We start from the raw sequence: 23,380 nt of genomic DNA, 5'->3' as shown, positions 1-23,380 counted from the left end.
TTCATTTTTATTCAGATTCTCAAATTTCGTTCCGATTGATTAAGTTTTGAAGGAGAGCGAGCGAGAGAGTCGAGAGCGGAACCTTGATTTTAAAGATTTTTTTGAAATATCTTTTGACTGAGTTGTTCTTAATGGACAATTTTTTTTCGATAGATCTAGTTAATAACACTTGTATATTTAACTAAAATTCCCAAGTTGAAAGGGGGGCTCGTTTCCATTTTAGCATTTTCGCTACCGTATCCTCTTAAAAAATTGAGCCAACCAGTGATACGGTTATATATAGTGACCGAGAGGCTCACCGGTGACTGAGCTGGGGGAGGTGACGGACTTTCGTACCTCACTGGTTGGCTCAAGTTTGATTTTTGGCTCAATTTCTTAACAGTTAGTCAACCTACCCCTATAGTCAACTAGCCCCGGTCTCTGCTAGTTACAATTGCCCCCAGTCGAGACTTGTCCCGCTTTACCTTATGTAAAATGTACTGACCCAGCAAAAGCGTTTTATTTTAGGTAAAACCGTTTCCGTATGTCCGAAAATGCTTTACCCTCCTAAGGGCCAAAGTCCTACCTACAGTACTTATTAGGTTCGATGAAATTTAAATCATATTGAATTGGAACAGAGTCTCATTTGTTTTGTTTCGTTAAATTTTCGGACAAAACCAAAATCAACTCTATTCCCTGGACTAAAGGTTCATATTTCACTGGCAAATTCTGGATTTTTTATTTGTATGGCTGGGCCTAGGAAGTTACAATTACAACAGGCTGCATTCCTCTACCGGCCTTTCTGAAATATTGTGTGCACGTTCGACAGTCAATATTGATAGATTGTTTGTCGATTAAATGTTAGTAAAAAATAAAATAAAAATACGGATTCGTACAACTCACAGAATCAATAGGTAGGTAGGTAGTTACTTACTTTAGTAATATAATATGTCAACAGTATTTGATTTTTATTATTATAAATTGGCTTACTCAGCGACTACTTATTTGTCTACTAATTCGACATTTTTCTCGTAAAGGAATACTTTAAAAAGTAAAACTTTAATCGACAATACGAATATACAAATCAATATTTTCAACTGTAGCGTTGTAAAAAGCGGTCGAATATTTTAATCGAATTCATAAATTTATATATTTTTTTTACATTTTATTCACTTTAAATAATACTTAAACGTATACGTAGCAATTATCAGCAAAGAAAATGAAAGAGTAAAAAGGCTTCCCATCCGATTGAAGCACACTAGAGCAATAGGACAGTGTACATTTCCACTTATCAAATCAATTTCAAACCTATGATTTTGTAACAGGACTCCAATTTGTGTATACTGTCAAGTGTACCGTGCTAGTGCCTATCCTATGTCACAATTGCTTACGCTTCTAGCTAGCTCTCTCTCTCTTCTGTAATGGTACAACAGAGCCAGACTGCGTTTTGATCGGCATGTAACATGAACTAAATGTCTCTTCAGCTAGGCCGGCAGGACGTCAATAGAATGTAAACGAGTAGCAATCTGCAACGGACGCAAAAAGGCAAGTGTCGTGCTCAAAGAGTGAATGACGGGCCGGCCTGAATAGGAAACTTTACTGTAGTAAAAATAAAATAGTTTATACCATTCACGAAATAAAGCATCGGATAATTATAAGAAAAACATGGACAGAAGTTATTTTTAAATTCAATTTCTATTTAATAAGTCAGGTAGAAATATATAAAGTAACTGAATTGACCGTGACGTCACTCAATTCGATTTCATGTCGTTCAAATTCGTTAAAACAGTTCTTAAAAGAAGCTGATTTGACTAGAAGACACAGGTAGCCTATGGGTACAGTGGGGATTGAAGCATGGATGGATCGAGCCTGTTCGATTTTTCAAATTGGTCTTATTTTTTTTTTGATCTCTATTTGATGTATCTTTTCGTCACACTATTTTTAACTTACCTATTTTATATCCAATTTGTTTTAACTATTTCTAGTTCAAGTATTGGTCTTAGAATTTATGTCAGCTGTGTGCAATGCAAAGTCACATGTATTATGATTATGATTTTTACTAATTTTATTTTCGAATTCTCCGTATTAACGAAAAGTACGTTTGTCAACCGGAAAATAATTAGCTAAAATCGATTCCAAAACATGTTGATGTTCAATATTGAATTGTCTGCCAATTATTTACCTGGGAGTGCCCTATTTTCAAGATGATAAAGCACTGTTTCCGCTTTAATACGAATGCAGAAATGAAACTACTCATCATCCTCATCATCCTCCTTGCGTTATCCCGGCATTTGTCATGACTCATGGGAGACTCATGGGATAGATTTGCCACGACTACTCCCAAGATTTGGCGTAGGCACTAGTTTTTACGAAAACGACTGCCATCTGACCTTCCAACCCGAAGGGTAAACTAGACATTGGAATTAGTCCGGTTTCCTCACGATGTTTTCCTTCACCGAAAAGCGACTGGCAAATATCAAATGACATTTCGCACATAAATTCCGAAAAATTCATTCGACGCGACCTCCGGAATGAAAGTCGCACGTACTTACCGCTAGGCTACCAGCGCTTACAGCGCAGAAATAAAACTACTAAAAGCCCAGAAATACGCCGTATGCAAAGTTTTTGCAACTTTCTTTTGTTTTATTTTTCGTTGAAAATTGTCGCTTTTCCACAAACTACACCAACTCTTTTCTCGTAGCTCTTGAAATTTATTTTGACATATATTAGTCTACAATCGCATGTTGCACGGAACAAAGGTAACAATAAAAGCAAACAGCTTTTAAAAAATCATAATACAGCTGAATACATATTTTCCCTCGGCTTATCGTTTGTAGCTTTAGTACAGTTTTATACTTTCCTGCAATTTATCCACGTTGTTTTATGTGTTGCAAACTATTTATGAACAAAGTTATTCCCTTAGTGTAGTTGGTACCACGCCGTTTCCTATATTCACAAGTCTTGATATGTATATATATGAACTATGAAGTCTTGATATATATTTATGATGCCTCGATCTTCCTAATGTGTGCTTAAATATATATCCTGGAGCTTCAACATAGGTAAAATCACCGGTATAAATAAGTGATGATTTCTGTACCTTGTCACATTAACATCTTGTTTGAAATGTCAGTCAAATTATTAAAAGCGACAAGGTACATAAATCATCACTTATTTATGCCGGTGTCTGTACATCTATGCTATCTAAGCAACCGAGACTACTACGAATGTTTTGGGATTGCTTTTTCTTTGTTCGAAACTAAATCTTCGGCCAAAAACATGATTTTTGGGCCGTAATTTACCAAGATCAAAACTTGAGTCGGATAGTAAAAATAGCATCAAAATTAGCGCATTACTTTGAGTGTTTTCACATTAGCCATTTATGACCCCGACGGAAGATCAGCGGTAGCCCAGTCAGGCTTTTATCATGCTGAATCGGGGTTATTTCGGGGTCTATAATAACTTTGTTAAGATGTTACCGACTACTGTAGACTCAAAAAGCGTACGGGACAAAATAAGTCAAGACTCAAAATCCTTTACGTTCTTTAAGTAATGGTTGTTTCTTTTTTATTTTGCTACAAAAACATTATACTTATTGTAAAAAAAATCATCTCTTTAACAGTATGTTCCCTTTGTCAACAGAACAAGGTGGCCTCACGATAGTCCGGCGCTCCTCAAGCCGGCATAAGAGCGAAAGCTGCCCCACACCCACTGACGAACAGTTGGACCAACTGAGTCTAGATACTGAGCACTTGCCCGCCGTCGACACGCCTGACGCATGCGACAAGGCCGCACTTAGGTGAGTCCATCTCTTTGTTATCTACTGTAGATGATACCTGTCTCACTTGCACTGATGAACAGTCGCCGTCGACACGCCTAAGGCATGCGACAAGGCCGCACTTAAGTATGACCCTTTTATTTGCCACTCATTTTCTTTGAAGTCTACAAAATAATTAGAACGGGTGTCATTGACACCCAAAAACAGACCGAAGGCCTAGTTAGATATAGCTAATGGTATTAGGTGTCACCAATGAGATTGAAAATCTTAGCGTTGAATGCTGCCTAAATATCTCTACTGGCAGCTAGCAAAATAATAATGGGCCATTTTTTTTTTCATAGTTGCCACCCCACTTTTTTTGTAACATGGTTATGTTTTACGTGATTCATACTCAGAATCGAGGTCTTTCGATCCTGATAGGAGAAAAAAAATGTCCCAAGATTTCCATACATTTTTCAAACCTTCCATTCCGTTACCGCCATACAAAATGTATGAAAAATTGGTAAAGGAATGGAAAAAACCTTGGGACACTTTTTTCTCCTATTAGGATTGAAAGAGCTCGCGATTCTGAGTGGAAACCACATAAATTCCAAATCCAAAAAAAATGGGGTGGACAACTTAAAAAAAAAACACATGTCATAATGAAAAAAATAACTCTCTAAAATAAGACTTAAGGTGCTTAAGGTGCGTGCATGTTAAGACATGGCAGTAGCCGATACGACGCTGATGCACTGCGCATACATTTTAATAATATTTCACACACCTTCCACTCGTACATAATCATTGATGGGTGAAGTCAAAGTGAATCGCTATACAAGAATTCATAACTCCCCTAAACAGCAAGCCGAGAACATTGCTATTATACAATTACTGAGTTCTTTGATGACAATCTAACTTCCTCGCTCTAGCACTAATTAATTGACTTTTTTTTTTTTATATAAATATTGACATTTAACTTATTTTTAACTTATTTCTATTATTGTTTTTTTATAGTCATAATTTTAATCTGAAAGTGGAAAATTGTAAACTAATATTATAAATTATTGACGGAAAATAACAATGTACGCGTAATGTAATACTTTCACAGCTTGATAATATTCTTTTATTTATTGTACATGTAAAGTTTTTAGTTTTAAGCTAGTTTTCTATAAGACAGTGCTACGCCCTTGCAGGGTGACCATGTACCTAATTTATGCTATGTAACACCTCTTGTAACCATGGTTTCGCATGAAATAAATGAAATGAAATGAAATGAAATGAAATGAAATCATACGACAGAATACTGGGCTGATGAAAAATTCCACGGATATCGGTTTACATTTGTTCTGGAGGGTGGCGGATATTATTATTCATTTCAATTGGTTCCGAGTCAATTATTCCGATTGATTTGATAAGGAGAGGGGACTTTCCGGATTTGAGACTCGCTGAACGGTGAAAACTTTTAGGTGGGTTTTGTAAATCTTGTTTCTAGTCTCCCACGAGTATAAGTGATCATTTTACCTCTATCAACGCACTAAAATATCAACGATTACGCCGTGTCTTGTCATAAAATGTACGTTAATATTTTTTTCTAACACATTAATAAAATATGTTTACAGCCCGTATTAGAATTTTCATATACGTCAAAAATTAGATTTAGACACGGCGGATATGGATACGGTATGTCAGTTTCAAGTCACTTATTGTTTGAGTCGTCACATTGGACATATTATTATCAAACACCGTCAAAGTGTTGCTAAAGTCTCTATTACCAACACATTATAATAGTGTGTGTTGAGATATATTGAGCACTTTAGCCGCTTCGATATATCTGAAAGTGCCTGAATTCTTTAATACCACGTCTTTGGCAAACAGGTATGCGGTCCGCCTGATGGAAAGCGGTCTCCGTAACCTATAGACGCCTGCAAATCAGGGGTGTCACGTGCGCGTTGCCGACCCATTAGAAACTTGTACACTTTTTTGAAGAACTCCATGTAGTTCATCGGGAATACCTCCTATTCTCATATTATCTATTATTTTCTTTGCTACATTCTATCACACAAAGACGCTTTCTCTGTCCATTCCCAGATAAATTATATCATTTAGTACTCAAATTGGACTAGTTCTATTAGACACTATTATATTGCTACGGTTTCCAATTATTATAAGTACCGTAATTCCCTTTCTCTCAAGTACCGCAGTAATTTCTCGACGATTGTTCAGAATTTACAGTGCCTAGTTAGTCTCTTCAATAAAACATAATAGGACATTTCCACGAAAATTGTCTTCGTGATAAATTCACGGGAATATTTTTGATTAAATTTCTTCCTGGCAGACGTATAAAGGTTTGTTTTGTTTCGCAGTCAATCAGATAAAGGTACCGTTCGAAATTCGACTACAGGAGCATAACTACAGCAACATTATTGCAAACTACGCTTGCACGACTTGGATGGCTATACTGTACTACTTAGTCAATTTTTATACATATAAACATGGTGATAAAAATTACAAGTACAGAAGGCTCACTCCTTTGATGTCCACAAAATGTCGCCATTCTAAATTCTTACCTACATTAACAAGCGGACAGCATGCGAGCAGCCGACATTGAATTCTATTGCGCCGCCCGAAGGTCGTCACCACGGAATGGGCCGCGAGCTCGCGGCCGCCGGCATGTACTTGTAGCGCGGCGACAGAATCGCGGAGTGAGCCGCCCCTGTTACCATTTCGACATTTAGTTCAGAAATAAATTAAAAGTGAAATAAATATGTGACTTGAACCGTCGTAGCCGATTAACAGGGATTTCCCGTATGTTGCGAAAATAAAATGCATCGCAGTGTCAGCGCACTTTATTTTCGCAACATACTTTAAAGCACTATCGGGTCTCAGTATTTAAAATTGAGTATAGAAACGCAGTCGCTACTTATCATGACTAAAACAGTATTGAATCGTCAGTAATTAAAATCAGGACGGTACCTTAACGATCTTTCATGTTTTGTGGCTAAAATAGAACGTGTTATCCTTACAGATTGACCTGGAACTGATTTACCGTAATAATTTGCTACAAGTATGGTTACAATAATTTGTAAATCAAGGGAGGTAATTGGAGAGAGAGAGAGAATTGGAGCAAATCAAGGTACAGTCACAATCAGAAACGATTCTCGTAAAAATTTTGTGAACAGATTCTTTGTTAGCACCGTTTTTTTCCTCTATCCAGTTCCAAAATGTTTCCGAAGGACGGTACCTTAACCATGTTTCATGTTTTGTGGCTAAAATAGAACATGTTATCCTTACAGATTGACCTGGAATTGATTTACCGTAACAATTTGCAACCAGTATGGTAATATAACACTTTAACGTTGGGAAAAAAGGTAAAAATAATGTTAATTAATCGCGTTCGACCTGTGTGTGACTTTAAATAACAGTATGGTAATATTAATTTGTAAATCAAGGGAGATAATTGAAGAGAGAGAAAATTGGAGCAAATCAAGGTACAGTCACAATCAGAAACGATTCTCGTTAAATTTTGTGAACAGATTCTTTGTTAGCACCGTTTTTTACCTCTATCCAGTTCCAAAATGACTCCGCGAGGTTTACAGTTTACAGAGCTACAATAGTTATTTTCACCACACCAACCGGTAAAGGCTCTCTTTGCTATTCGAAAACAGATAGCAAAATTTCATTATATCCACAAGAGTGAAAATTAATTTCATACGAATTTTAACTTGATGTCTTAAGCTGGCTGGTAGATTTTACCTATAAAATTTTTTTATATGACCTTCAGATTGCAGACTTATTCCTAACCCCCTTATTCATAAACGTTCACTAAAGTTATCAAGCCGATAATAGTACATTACTACAGAGGCTGGGACAAATGGGGTTTCCCATTTCCCGACCCCATTTCCTGCCGAGGTATGTATAGTGCTTTTCTCAAACATGGTATGAAATAAATAAAGTCTACTGAAAATAGTAACTCTGGATGGCTGTATCTCCTAACCGGTGCGTCGTAGCGCAAAAATAATCGAATTTTCGTTCCCCTTTAATTCCCCGTATACGCCTATAAAAAAACAAACATTTAAAAAAAATAAAAAAAAAAACGAAAAAAAATTTTTTAGTATGAAAACGCACCCCTAAATCAAATATTGTCTAGGGCCCGTACCAGTTGCAGTTGGCACGTCTATAAAGCCCCTTGTAGTTTTTTTTTAATTGGCTAAATACCTGGATGTTATGTCACAATGGGGGATGTCTGAAAATTTTAAAATCGCCTGATATTTTTTCTGGTGATAGGAATAAGCATTTCTATTTACAGAAAAAAGTTACAGATTTTTTGGTAGCACCATACATTTTATAAAAATAAAAACGTGTTGCTCGACTGCGCGTACGACCCACTTCGGCAGTTATGAGATTTGTCTTAGTCTTTAAAAAAATTCCATTTTGAATCTGTGCTGGCCATAGACACTGACAGTTGATTGTCAGCTTGACATTTTTCTCGGAGAATTCATAACTATATCTGGTGAACTATTTATTACTGTTTTCGACTCATTTTCTCTCCCTGGCCTCTGATTTTGCCTCCTTCTACGACTACCTTCGCTCTCGAACCCCGGACGTTGATTTTACTGGCTTAAAACGACGACCTTTGATATTAACCTCTGGACCTGATTCTGCTTGCATTAACGAAGACGTTTGCTTTTAAACACTGGACTTGATCCTGCTGAACTGTTTACGATCCGTTTTGCCTCCCTGACTTCTGATTTTGCTTGATATAAGGACGATCATCGCTTTAAGTTCCGGACACTATTTGTTATAATGAATACAAGTACATAAACACGATATAAGGATCCCAAAACATGCTTTATACCAACTTGTTCTAAAACCAACCAGAAAAACCCAGATTTAAAATTGTTCATATTAAGAAAGGAGCTGAAGGAAAGTTGGTGTCAATAGGTTGGCAGGAACTGCCCAACCAGAGTGCGATTTTGCTGTGAAGACCACCTGAGTGTAAGATACCGTGTCTTGTTTACCAACCTTAAAATGCAGTTACACGCTGGCAATAATATCATAAAAAAGAAAGCCATAAATATCTGATACGGTGGCATTTTATAAAATGTGTATTTTTTGGATAGACCAATAGGAAAAATATGGTAAAATACATTTTTTTTTATAATTTGCAATGTCCTATAATAAAATATAATTGATTTATTTTATTGTGTTGTTTTATTTTACTTCTTAGTTGTAGGTGTGTGTCATGTGTGTCGAGTTACTGTCAAGTTACTATCAAATTCAGTCGGCTATGGCTTTCCATATTCTTCTATGGCCCTCCATACTGTTAAAGCATGATTAACGATTAACAGCACTATAGTAGATTGTGTTACGAGGGAGCAAAATTGCATATTTATAGCGAGGATATAAATTGAATTGTGAACAAAGTGAAGTATTCTATATGTAATTGAATACTGAGTGTAGCTACTGGGATTCGAAAAGAAAGGGTTATTTTCTTCCCTGCACTTTTCCTCTTTGCTATTAGGGACCAAAGTGATACTTTTCCCTTCAAGGACACATTTTTTTTACATGGTTACATAACATACCATTTTTTATGTTCATATAACATATCATTATATATAAATTTCCTAAAAGTTGATGTTAATATGTGTAGCAAATTTAATTCCACCTTGTGTCTTAACACTTGAATCCCTCACTACGCTCAGGATTAAATTTAAGAATACCTTGCTACACTCAAGATATATATCTCATTTTTCTCCCTTGTTGCACAATCTACTATTGCTACCATTTGACACTTTTTTTTTCATATCATATAAGCAAAATACTAAAATATGAATCAGGTCTGTTGTAAAAATATTATGCACTTAATCGACACAATTTTTTTATACATAATATTAAAATATGTTACAACATAAAAATGTTCTCATAGCAATATAGGTATTAAGATTTATAAGATTATAAGTATTAAGATTTTTAGTTATTAAGAACTATATTTGCAGTGCCCTTACAGGGTTCATAGCTGTGCTATACCTACTGAAATGTACCAACTTATGTACCTATGATAGCAATAAAGAATTACTGATTACTGATTATTACTTATGTGCAAACACTTTCCGTGGCGTTAATATTTTATACAGGCCAGACAAAGTTATTGAACAGAAAAGTGTCACTTAATTCCCTCCTAACAGGGCCGAAAAGTACCCTTTCTGAATGGGTGATGTGAAAAGCAGTAGGCGTCACATCACAAACTCATTTCCTTTTTGAGCACTAACTACTTAAAGCAGACAATAAACCAACAATCTAAAGTTATTTGTTTAGGGCACAGGTCCTTCTCTAGTTCTCATCTGTAGGCAGGTGCGCTTATGAATCACTACTAGGAGTTAGCCTGTTTTCACATTACCCGATCCAATATCGGATGTCGGAAGGATTTCAATGGAAAAAATCCAAGACGACGCCTGTAATGTATGGGATATCGGTCCAACATCTGGTATTAGATCGAATAATGTGAAAACGTACTTATGGGTGCTAAAATGAGTAATAATGTTAATATAGATCAAGACAAATTTATGTTTATTACACTCTAATAACATGTAGTTGCACTTTTCAAAATTAATGGGATACACATTCTCTGTCCAAAATATCTCTGCATCTTTCATCAATTTCTTCTTCACAGGCATTGTGTTTGTCGCTGTTCCACATTTTGGCAAATTAGATGAACTAGCTCTTACAAAATCGCTAGTACCTATCCACGTTTTCCCAATTCAATGGGCTTAAAAATTGTAATCAGGTCCGGGGTTCAACGTAAAGGCCGTCGGCAGCAAGCAGGGCAAGCACACGTCTTCGTTAATGCAAGTAGAATCAGGTCCAGGGTTTAAAATCAAAGGTCGTCGTTTTAAGCCAGTAAAATCACGGTCCGGGGTTCGAGAGCGAAGGTAGTCGTAGAAGGAGACAAAATCAGAGGCCAGGGAGAGAAAATGAGTCGAAAACAGTAATAAATAGTTCACCAGATATGGTTATGAATTCTCCGAGAAAAATGTCAAGCTGACAATCAACTGTCAGTGTCTGTGGCCAGCACAGATTCAAAATGGAATTTTTTTAAAGACTAAGACAAATCTCATAACTGCCGAAGTGGGTCGTACGCGCAGTCGAGCAACACGTTTTTATTTTTATAAAATGTATGGTGCTACCAAAAAATCTGTAACTTTTTTCTGTAAATAGAAATGCTTATTCCTATCACCAGAAAAAATATCAGGCGATTTTAAAATTTTCAGACATCCCCCATTATCTGTGTTTGGAAATTAAAAAAGAAGACTTTGCCGGCCTTGGCCTGCAAGGTTTGTATGAAATTCCATTATCTATCAATCGTCCTAGCCGCACCTGCAACGTCATACTTCGCTGCCAATTATAAGGCACATAACATCAATATTTCATACCATGTTTGAGAAATAGTTATTTGTTATACAAGGGAGCAAAGTTGTATTTTAACCGAGTGTGGCATTGCAACACGAACTAGCGAATGGATTCTCTAGGGTTGAACTACGAGCTAGCGAATGGATTCTATGGTTGAACCACGAGCGAAGCGAGTGGTTCGAAAATAGAATCCTGAGCGAAGCGAGTAGTTCAAAAATAGAATCCTGAGCGTAGAGAGTGTTGCAATACACACGAGGTAAAATAACTTTGCATCCCGTGTGTAACACATAACTTTTCACCTCACTAAAGCGAGGAAACACGCAATAAAAACAACTGGAACATAATTGCACAGAAATAAGTCAATTTGCGTTTATTACAATTTCCACGATGCACCAACCGACACTACAAAAGTTTCAAATTAAGAATCAAGATGAAAAATTACTATTTGGGTGCGTTCCGTTTCACGCATTTTGAGATTGCAATGTTACTTAAGGTGCGTTCTGAATAAGTACAAAGGAAGAGTCAAAAATACAATTTCTTGTACGATTTCAAGTGTTTTAAGGTAAAATCATGTTATAAAATTGTTTCAATTTAATGTTTTTAGTCGGATACAATTCGATATGAAATTATTTTTACGTTCGCATCACATGATTTGTTAAGACAATGTAAGCACAGGGAGAAAATTGTCCTGTCTGGGACATGCATTTACAAGAAATTATATTTAAAAAAGTAACTAATGACACGTTCGGATTTCAAATATTCTTTGCACTCTTGTGGATAAAATGCGATTTTTCTATCTGTTTTTAAAGAATAAAAAAGTCCTTTCCGAGCTAGTGAAGTGAAAAGTTCGTTTGTCCCTTTCCGACATTGGTGTGATAGAAGGGGACAAACGAACTTTATCGGCTTGATAACTTTAGTGAACGTTTATGAATAAGAGGGTAAGTCGACAAAAGTTGGAATTTTACTCTGGAGTAGCTTAACTCCATTAGACGTGAATCGGTGTTTAAATAACTTAAAACTCTTTTGACTCGTTCGTCCTTTGATCCTTTCTTAAAGTGTTTTCTTAAAGGATCGTCTCATAAGGTTCGGATTCGTGGCAACTTTAGATGCTATGAAAAGTATATTTGATTTTTAAAGCATTACTTTAGCACTTAGCAGACAAACGTGTGCAAGGGATATAAAATTTATATAACAGCATGATTTTGTTATTATTATAAATGGGCTTACTCTTGACCACAGACTAGCCAAAGACAAAGACGTGGCCTACGATGGAGTGAGCTCGCCCACACTGTTCACCCTTGCAATAAAATGAAAACTAACCTACTTAAAGGTTTGGCTCATATACAGGGATAGAAAAATTCAAACGGGGATCCGATCTAGTGATCGGTAATTCAGTTGACCGTTGGTTAGTTGACCGAAATGTGAGGTGATAAAAATTCGTTTAAGTTATTTTTGTGCCAACTTTAACTAAACCAAATGAAGGCGTGTCACTGTAAACTATATCCTATACTCGTATAATATGTATTATTAAACAAAGTGTTCCTACCGGTGAGTAAGGCTGCCAGAGTTCAACTAATTTGTTCCGTCTATTGTCCTTTGAGTCGTCGGCAACCCGAACCCTCCTTAGAACTTGTTGTTGTTGTTATTTTTGCTGTGTTAAGTACACGGGCGGATTTTTATTTTGTTGTAGCGTTTTGAAAAACTTGTGTTTTTATAAATGTTGTTAGTTTGCATGATAATAATTGTTTTTTCGTGATCATTAGTCATTCATCTGCATAAAATTCAATGAAATTAATAGCATTTTTGTAAGAACTGAGAAAAAAATTAACTTTAATCGGTGTTTCTGGAGCTGGGTGATCCACTGAGTTACAAACTTACTAATGTATAAAAATAACAAAAAAAGACGTATATATGTGAAATCTTTTATTAATATTAGAAATCGAAACAAAATGAACTTAAATTTAAAAAAAACAGTAGAATAAACACAAAAGAACCCTCTAAAAATCACTTTACCATATCCACTGAGTGACATTGTGGTCAAAAAACTTCAAAACTTTTTCGTAAAAACATAAAAATCTGTAGAAAAATTAACTATAAACTCCTATTAAATGTAAAGAAGATGTTAAATTTATATAATATCATACTCACAGGTAGGTAAGGCTAACAAAATCTTATAAAAATTTAAATTTACATCTAAGAAAATGCTAGGACAATTTCTCAGTGGAACGTAACATAAAACTAAGGGTGCGATTAACATGGAGCTAATTTAACTACGTCAAACAATTAAGCAAACTGTTTTTTACGTGGATGTTAATATCTCAAATACAAAAATAAAAAATTAACTGAGCCCTTTTCAGAAAAAGTGTACATATTCAGTGTCTTCAAAATATTAACTTTTTGGACTCATTTTATGCCTCACGTATGAAAATTGAGGCCCTTAATTTAGTAATTTGTTTTCTTTGTATATTGCATCACATTCATGAAAATAATTAAATTTCCATATAAAAGAGTGACGATATTTTTTTTTAATGTAATATGATATGAAAATATAAATGTGTACTTATAACGCGGCTTTATCGTTCCACTGCGTTACTTTTTCATCCACTGAGAAACAATATTTCTCAATGGAACGTAACGGTTACGCCTTTGAGAAACAAAATTCTGGTTGTAAATTAAATTATACAAACTCTTCCCATAAACGTTATATATTATTAAAATAGATAAACTAACTAGTAATATGAACAGGTAGTTTCTTAATAAAATATACAATATACCTTCGAAAACGTAGTCACTATGTGGAACTCAGAAACGGACCTCTAAAAAACGCTCGAACAAATACTTCATTCACGAGTTGTGGCGTGCGACTGACAACAAATAACCAATATGGCGTACACGGCAAGACATTATTATGTTGCCAGAATAAAAAATAACCTACCACTTTAGTAGTAAAATAAGTAAATATTGACGAAATTTCTCCGTAACTCAGTAGGATTTTCCACAGAGCTACTTTTTGTGGTTTATGTTTGAAATGATTTTTTAGTATTCTAAAACTATTTTTGATAGATAAAGCGTTGTTTAAATTAGAAATTAATGTACAAAGAAATATTTAAGTAAATAAAAACATATTGTTATGATACAAAAATAATATTTTAACGCCTATGAAACATAAGTACTTCATGGTAGGACATGGGAAAAACAACACTTTTGTTGACTTCAAACAGAAGTTTTTATTAAAAATATGACTAATATTCATTCAAAACTAATAATTTCTGAAAGACAATTTATTTATTTATGCATAAATATCAAACGCCTGTAAAAAAGTGATATAGAATTTGTGCAATCTTTGTCAGAAGAGGTAGGACATGCCAAATTTGGTACCATACAACAAAAAAAAAATTTGCCCACACAGCAAAAAGAAGTGTAGGTACAAGTTTCTAATGGGTTGGCAACGCGCATGTGACACTCCTTGAGTTGCAGACGTCCATAGCTTACGGTGACCGCTTTCTATCAGGCGGACCGTATGCTTGTTTGCCACCGACGTAGTATTAAAAAAAAGTCCCCGCCACGTCTGACTGTATCATCATCCTTGACCTTATCCCATTTACTTAGGGTCGGCCTTCGCTGTCCTTCTCCATTCAGCACGATTTTGAGCCAGGTTCATATTCATATTCATATTCATATTTATTCATTGCATCCATGGTGTTACAATAAGATGTTACAAAGTAGGTAATGTAGGTATACGTGCTCATGGACCCTTTTAGGGCGTGGCAACATATTTATATGCTACGTACGGTTTACGTCTAGCTGTAGTTCTTGCAGGCTTTTGTTCACCGATATCGCCAATGCTATTTTGAACATGTGGTCTGAAGGTCGCCTAAGCACATGTCCGTACCAACGGAGGCGTTTCTCTACCAGCTTGTCTGAGGTCGGTGTGACTTTGAAACTGCCCCTGAATATGTACTGGTACCACGTCTGACTGTATGATTCTGATAAAGTCGTAAACAGATTTTTTATGAGGCTTTTACTTATCCATGGAATCAGTTTTGAGGTTTAGCAATTTGTAAAAGTAAATACTTGAAAAGATGGACTGTGTGAAGATGATATAAAACGGAAACAAGTGAATGATGAGATGACGGGTGATAGAGAGTTATGGAAGAGAAGGACATGCTGCGCCGACCCCTAATGACTGGGATGAGCATTTCTTTTTTTTTGCCATTTTATTTTTTTAGGGAATTTTAGGTCAATTGTAGGTACTCAGAATCACGAGTACTTTCAATCTCACTGGGAGACAAAAAGTGTCCCAGAATTTCCATACATTTTTGTTACTTCCCTCTTTTGTTACCCCACACAACATGTACGGAAAATGGTAACAAAATAAGGAAAATCGTATGGGACAATTTTTTAACTAAAAGGATTGAAAAAGCTAGTGATTCTGATTAGAAATAGCATTTTTTTGCAATAATATCACATTTCATAATGGCGAAAAAAAAAAGAAACGCTCGGATAAGGACAGGCGGATGATGACTTGAGAAGCCGGCTTGATAATATTTTCTTAAATAATTACATTAGCGTTGAACTTTCCATACTTTGTAACTGGTCAAACGTCGCACAGAACTAGCCTGGTACGGAGTTACGGACGAACTCGCGATACACATACACGAGAGCTTGGAAACTTTGTCTAAGGGGCTATGATTGATGAAGACATCCCGGAACTTTGGCAAACATGTCTTTTGCGATGACATAACTAAATCTAACGATGGGCCTTATTGATATCTAACAACTGAATGTTATCTTAAATCTACATGAACTAGGATAAAAAAACTATCATAATATGTGAGTCGGATGCATCCGGAGAGATGGGCCAAGGTAGCGACCGAATGGGTGCCACAAATTACCAGAGGCCGAGGTAGACCATAGATGAGATGGCGGAAAGACCTGGACTCATTTTGTGGCGGCTGGCGAGAGCATGCACAGAGCCGTGACGAGTGGCGGAAAACAGGGAAGGCCTTTACCCAGCAGTGGGACACACTATAGGCTATTAAAAAAAAATGTGAGTGTGCACGGGAAAACGTCCCACTTTGTCGATTGCTATAAAACCGCTTTGACAGTTTATGCCTACGCCTTAATGGTATTCGATAAAGTGGGACGTTTTACTAAACACACTGACATAAATGAAGATAATGTTAAAAGCGTTGGTGGCCTAGCGGAGAGCGTGCGACTTTCAATCCGGAGGTCGCGTGTTCGAACCCCGGCTCGTAAAAGTAGGAATTTATGTGCGAGAGATGTCATTTGATATATGCCGGTCCCTTTTCGGTGAAGGAAAGCATCGTGAGGAAATCAGACTAATTCCAATAAGGTCTAGTTACCCTTCGGGTTGGAAGGTCAGATGGCAGTCGCTTTAGTAATACTAGTGCCTATGCCATATCTTGGGATTCGTTGTCAAAGCGGACCCCAGGCTCCCATGAGCCGCGGCGAATGCCGGGATAACGCAAGGAGGATGATGAATATGAATATAATGTTGGTACTTACTAAATTCCATTCCACAAAGATAAGAGCACGTAAAAGCAGTTTTCATACAATATCACATAATTAGTATGATATTAATAACAAATCGAATTATTTAAACAAGTATAAAGCAAAAGTTTAGATGCACACTTTAAAAAATTTCAATTAGTATTTGAAAGCAATATACCCTGTTTTTATTGAATTCCGTTAACTTTAAGGGAAGATTCTTTAGTTCAAATATAATCAATTTCTCTAAGAAACTTAACTCTTACGGTTATCGAATTATTAAAAAAAAATTGCTGAACACGTGTGTGCCATCCCTAACCACTTCCTTATGTTATTTGTTTTTACATGTGCCGTCAAACACTTGACAATGACTTTAATGTTATGATTAAGGTCCTCTCACACTAATTAATCCATTTATTATGTATGGAAACAAAAAAAAAAAACATTTTTGTTTTAACGCGAAAATCCCTTTTTATTACTACTTCGAGCAGAAAGAGCGTAAATTACAAACGTCAAGACTCAATTTAATGACGTCATGTCTTGTTTCATACACCTAAGAAAACGACAAAAGCATTCCTAAAAAAAGTTTTAACAGTCAGCTTAAACAGTCCGAGATGTCTGACTGTCAAGTGTCACTGTCAACAAATATTGAATAACTACGAGCTATGGAATGTAGAAGTATAAGGAAGGAAATCTATCAAAGTAGAACAGTCAAAAAATTACGTGTCAAACCCTTATGTACCTGCAATTGCAGCGCCACCTGTCTATGGTTTTATATGTGCACTTCTGATAGCTACTTATAAAGCTTTTGCTCCTTACCTCTAATCTCCATACTACGAGCGGTGATAAATGTCACAGTCAAACTCAAGTGACATCCCAACCGGAGGAATTTTTGTGTTATAGTGGCAGAGCCAACTATGTAACGTCACTTCCCCTTTTAAATATTTTTAAGAATTTATTACTAAAAATATGGAAAAAAAAATTAAAAAATATACTTGTTATCTGGACCATTTTTTTTCAAAGTTGACCACCCCACTTTTTTTTTGGATTTGAATTTTTTTATGTGGTTTCCACTCAGAATCGCGAGCTCTTTCAATTCTAATAGGAGAATAAAAGTGTCGCAAGGTTTTTCCCATTCCGTTACCATTTTTTCATACATTTTGTATGGCGGTAACGGAATGGAAGGTTCGAAAAAATGTATGGAATTCTTGGGACATTTTTTTTCTCCTACCAGGATCGAAAGACCTCACGATTCTGAGTATGAATCGCGTAAAAAATACCCATGTTACAAAAAAGTGGGGTGGACAACTTTGAAAAAAATGGCCCATCTACCGGCGTATATCTCGAAATGGTTTTCGATTTAGGGACATTGAAAATTTTGAAACGTTGTCAGTTGTGATTGTAAGGTACATATGAACTAAAAGGAACTTTACGCTGAGTATCGTCCTCATATGTAGGTATACAATGGTCCACTTTTTGACAAAAGTGACATTTGACCAGAAATTTCACTTTTGAAATTGACAGATCGGATTCGTATCTAATCTAAAACGAATAAAAACTCCTGTATATACTCGAACGCGTAAACTCCCCTTGTTGATACCTGTAAGTAAAATTCTGTATACGAGTCACCAATAATAATTCAACAATACTTATTTCCTTTTATCGTAGGCATCTCATATGCGAGACCATTTGTTCACGGCCAAGGCCAAGCCATCGTGGATCCAAATTAACCGCTGTCCAGAAAACAATAGGGTTCGCAAAGCGGCCCTTCGTACATTCCGACTAGTGATGGTACTGAATAAAGGGAATCCTGAGAATTATACAAAGGCACTGTTTTGGTATCGGGTTATGATGTTAATAACTGGCGAAAGCGTGTTGTGGGGAGGGGGGAGGAGGTTATGCGACGAAGCCTGGTTTAATGCTTTTGATAGCCAAAGGTATCGCAGAAAGCAAACCGAGACTGAAACCTCCGGTGGCATGAGTTTTCTCTGCCAAAAATGTGGCAGGCCGTGCCGCTCGCGAATCGGCCTCCACAGCAATACAATCGTCTGCAATAGACGCAAAGGCCTGTGATGATGATGATGACATACAAAATTGATAACAGAAATACAGATTGGTGGAGAGTGTGAAGGAAACCCACAAAAGTTAAGGTGGTGATCGCCTCTCTCGTTTATAGAGTTGTGCCTGCTCGTTCACTGAAAAGATCGCTCCCAACTAGTACGATCTCCGAAGTGTACTAGTTCGTTCTTTTAGGACATTTAGTACACCGAGAGAGCGAGAGACAAATTGTGCATATGGCGTACAGTAACGCTCGCTCGTACTAGCCGAGAGCTGATCGGCCGTTTTCGCGTGCTCTCGGTCTGAGTCAGTCGGTTCTAGTTCGGTTGCGGTCGGATCACACGGATCGCTTTGCTGTCATTGTCACTTCTCGGCTCTTCGCTCCTTTCGCTCCCATTCTGTTGCGCGTGTGTGAGTGTACTAAATGTACTAGAGAGCAGAATCATTTGGGAGTAGTTCGGTCTAGTACAGTGCAGGGAATCGTGTCTTTTGTACTATTAGTACATGTACTACACAATCCTACTCGTTTAATAGATATTTCTTAACTATAATATTTTTAAACCCACTAGACTATCTTAGAGACTACATATATTTTCCTATCTATAATTTTGATATTAAGAAAACATAACTTCTTCATACCAATATCTTACATTTGGATTTGTCTGAGTTTGACTCTCTCTTCCATGGTATACCGATAGTTATACCACATGGTGGTGAAGTCGGCTTCCCGTATCTTTCGCTACCAGCTACCACTTTGCCCTATCTATGACGTCATCATCGGATTGCACTCAAGCATAATTTTTATCGTCTTTTAGCACTACTTATGTCCCTCCTTCTACTTTTCGGTAGATGTATAAGTATCTTATTCACGTGAGTATTTAAGGCAGGGATCTATACCCGTACATCACTAATTCCTCCAGATCGATTGAGTCCCGTGAGCAAATGAAAACGAATAGTACAGATTGTTTTTTCTGAGTTTTATTGCTGGCCTGGTTTTATTAGACAATTTAAGTTTATTACCCTTTGCGGTCTTCTTGAAGAAGGGTTTTGACTTGATGGGGCATATTGGCGTATACAATGTTTTCGCATAAGTCTCTGGCTGTACGAGTTTTGCTTTTTAAGTATAGACAATTACTGTCACAATAACATCTTTTACCTATGTATAATCTGTACGATATGTCAATGAAGAAGGGACTTACTTAAAGGACATACTTAACATAAATATAACCTATACTTTATAGGGATGATATAATTTTAAACTAGCTAAAATTAACAAGATATATTATGATACCAAATGTAATGCGGAATATGTGCGTAAATAACTTAAGGTTACATCTATTTTTCCACTACAGGAGCGAGCGAGCTTTCAATTTGGGAATTCTAGTTTAATATACTAGTGATAATATTTATCGAACAAAAAATTGTCCATTAAGAACAACTCAGTTAAAAGATATTTGGAAAAATATTTAAAATCGAGGTTCCGCTCTCGATTGTTTCCTCCTTCAAAACTAAATCAATCCAATCGTAACGAAATTTTTGAATCTGAAAACAACTCCATTTGACGATTTCGATTTTTGGCTAATTGTCAGCAATTTTGAATACCACACCTTTTTTTACGGCATAAATAATAACCCCGTTTTTGGAAATTTTTGATGGGCTCTAGCATCTTTAAAAATAATAATATCAAAAAAATCAAAACGGTCCGACACAGATAAAAATAAAAATAATCTGTGTTGAAAATCTGTCTGTGTTGACATTTTATAACTTAAATTTTTAATCTGTTTAAGTATTTTTTGCATGCCTGTTGGTCGAATACACTGACACTTCCCTAGTTTTAAGACCGTATTTACGTGTATTCTTGCAAAATAAAAAAAGTTTGAAGTTTGAAGTTTGAAAAAATCATTGCTCTATCTATTAAAACCAGGGAGGAAATAGTCGAGAGCGTTTGTATGGTGAATTGACCCCTCTTGTAGCGTCTTAAACCAACGCCAAAATGAAAATGGGTGATATGACATTTCATTAGCTATCACATTAAGCGAATTTGACCTTAACAAAAATGTCATAGTTACCTAATACATAAGTAAAATGCCCTGTCACCCCTTTTCATGTCGGCGTTGGTTTTAGGAACACCCAGTATATTTTCAATAATTCCAATATCCAGGAATGAACAATGATTAATGACTAGGTTGATGATGAAAACCCAGATTTGGAGAAGCTGTTGTATTTATATTATGTATAATAAGCTCAATTTTACTAACTTTATGTTTTTCTTGTCCACAGATTACGCTATCTGCTTAGACAATTAAATAGAGGCGAAATATCAGCAGAAACACTACAAAAAAACCTACAGTATGCAGCCAGAGTGCTCGAAGCAGTGTACATAGATGAGACCAAGTACGTATAACTTCGATTTTTTTTACTTTTAATTTGTGTAGACATCTTTTTGGAAATACTGTGCCCTGAAAAGTCTAAGGAATACTCGTACAAATGCAGCCAGCTATAGTCTATCAATAAGTCGATCATATGCTGAGTAACACTTTAAGTTTTCGCGCTTTGTACACATATTTAAAGTCACATACAGGTCGAACGCGATGAATTAACATTATTTTACCTTTTTTCCCAACGTTCCTTTCGTCTTCCGCGACCACGGCCAGTGCAACCTGGCCGAAACGTTGGGAAAAAAGGTAAAATAATGTTAATTAATCGCGTTCGACCTGTACGTGACTTTAAATACATATGCTGCTGTGTTCCTAAATTATAATATTATATATGTTAACATTGGGTGACACACTGGTTAAAAATGTATCACTGATATAATGAAGATTTTGTACCAAAAAACTCATTTTAATGCTATTATAGTACACCCTGTAGCTGAAATGCAGGTATTAGTATTCGATTACTTTAACCATCAAAGAATGAAATGGCGTTTCCGAAGACATAATAAGGAAGCCAAATAAGTCATATAAAATGATGTCTCTGATTTTTTTTCTTCAGATTTACAAGGATTTAAGAGCAGTAATGTACTCAAATTTTAGTTACGGGTCCTGAGCCAATATATTACTTGAATATTTTCACTGATATGCCTTTTCGTCATACATATACATGTAATTATAACAGTGTGATCGACTTTTTAATTGACTTTTTAGTTGAAGGGAAGAAACAAAATATCCAAGACATTTCCTGGGCACAGTAATAAAATCAATAAAAAATCGAGAATCCCTCTCATAATCTTTATGTTTCAGATTTGTAGCCGTCTAGCGTCTACATATATAAAACATCGATATGCTAACAATGCCATTTATATATGTACATTTCAATCTCATTCACATTGTCACGCCTATTGCATTACCTTCTGATATTCGACGTGAAAAATGTCTGAACATTTTTATTCTTCTGACATCTGCTTGATTCTATCGGACGGCTCAGAACCGATATGTCTTTTCATATTTCATCACCTTTTAAAATCATTGATCTTGTCATCATTTTTATAAAATATCTGGGCGAGCAAGCTTCGCTCGGTTCTATTTTATTATATCAAGTCTTTAGATAAAAAAAACTCTTATAAATACAAAAATAAAAACAGTTTTATTTCTGGCCGGGATTCGAAACCCTGACACCTGTGATGTGCTTGCGCTTGCGAACATTAGACCGACCTCTTACGGCTGAGCTACGCCCAGCCGATGCGCGGTTGGCGAAATTAATAACCATATTTTGCGTTTACTAACGCGAAAGAAAAACGCATGAAAACTCGAAAATTCGCGTTTTCCGGTATCTAAGACTAAGCTAGATCGATTTTTCACACCCGAAACCCCCACATCGAAATCGTTAGAGCGGTTTCCGAGGTCGAAATAAATAAATATAGAAATAAATAAATATACAAGAATTGCTCGTTTAAAGGTATAAGATTAGATAAATGCCTGCAAAGAGAACATTGCGCAGCTTAGGACAAAAGATTTTTATCTAATTACCTAGGTATTTAAGATTTTTCATTTACTCTTATACCTATTGCTTTTTTTACCCACGATTTTATCCTCCATCGGTCACTACCGAAATGTTGATGAGTTAGTAAGTACTGAATAGAATTGTGGCAAAGGTGGACAAGTGATGATTATTTAAGAATGATTCAGATTTGTGACGTTATCTGGGTAAATGGACCTTATTGTCGATGGCGCTTACGGCGTTATGAGCGATGTTCTTGTACAAACACGACGCCGCGGGACGTTAGCGCCACCGACAATAAGGTCCCTTTACCCAGATAACGTCACATCTTAAGGTTGATAAAGTGACCAAATAATACTGTGCACGAATTGGTTCTAAACCTATCGAGCCTACTCCTCAATGGAATGCCCAGCATTTTCATTTCATATGAACATTTGATGCCCTTCGGCATCCTTGGGTTGCAAGAGCGAGTGAAAATAATTGGGAAAAGAATTCGTCTCGCCTTCAATAGGTTTGTGCGAGGAATTCTTTTAAATATTCGTATTGTTGAAGATTTTTTTGCGTGACCTTGAGATTATATGGCATTGTATAACAAAACGGATATCTTCTTTATGTTATACTTGGGAGTAATACAAAAACGTTTTTATCCTTACTAATATTTTAAATTAAAGAGTGTGCCTGTTTATCTCTCTGTCTATGTGTTATTTCACTTATCTCTTCACGCTTAAA

General features: G+C 36.1%; 1 protein-coding gene across 1 annotated transcript in view; it reads left to right on the top strand.

Annotated features, from left to right (window-relative positions):
• The window catches only part of LOC125226968 (calcium/calmodulin-dependent 3',5'-cyclic nucleotide phosphodiesterase 1), a 416,921-nt gene that overhangs the window by 319,079 nt on the left and 74,462 nt on the right, over positions 1–23,380 (top strand). Inside the window, exons 3-4 of the mRNA XM_048131154.1 lie at positions 3,622–3,778; positions 20,993–21,106. Coding sequence (XP_047987111.1) covers positions 3,622–3,778; positions 20,993–21,106 — 271 coding nt within the window. The remainder of the gene's footprint in view (positions 1–3,621; positions 3,779–20,992; positions 21,107–23,380) is intronic.

This window comes from Leguminivora glycinivorella, chromosome 6, assembly GCF_023078275.1.
Source record: "Leguminivora glycinivorella isolate SPB_JAAS2020 chromosome 6, LegGlyc_1.1, whole genome shotgun sequence".
NCBI lineage: Eukaryota > Metazoa > Arthropoda > Insecta > Lepidoptera > Tortricidae > Leguminivora > Leguminivora glycinivorella.
This window is presented reverse-complemented; position numbering and strand designations above follow the sequence as displayed.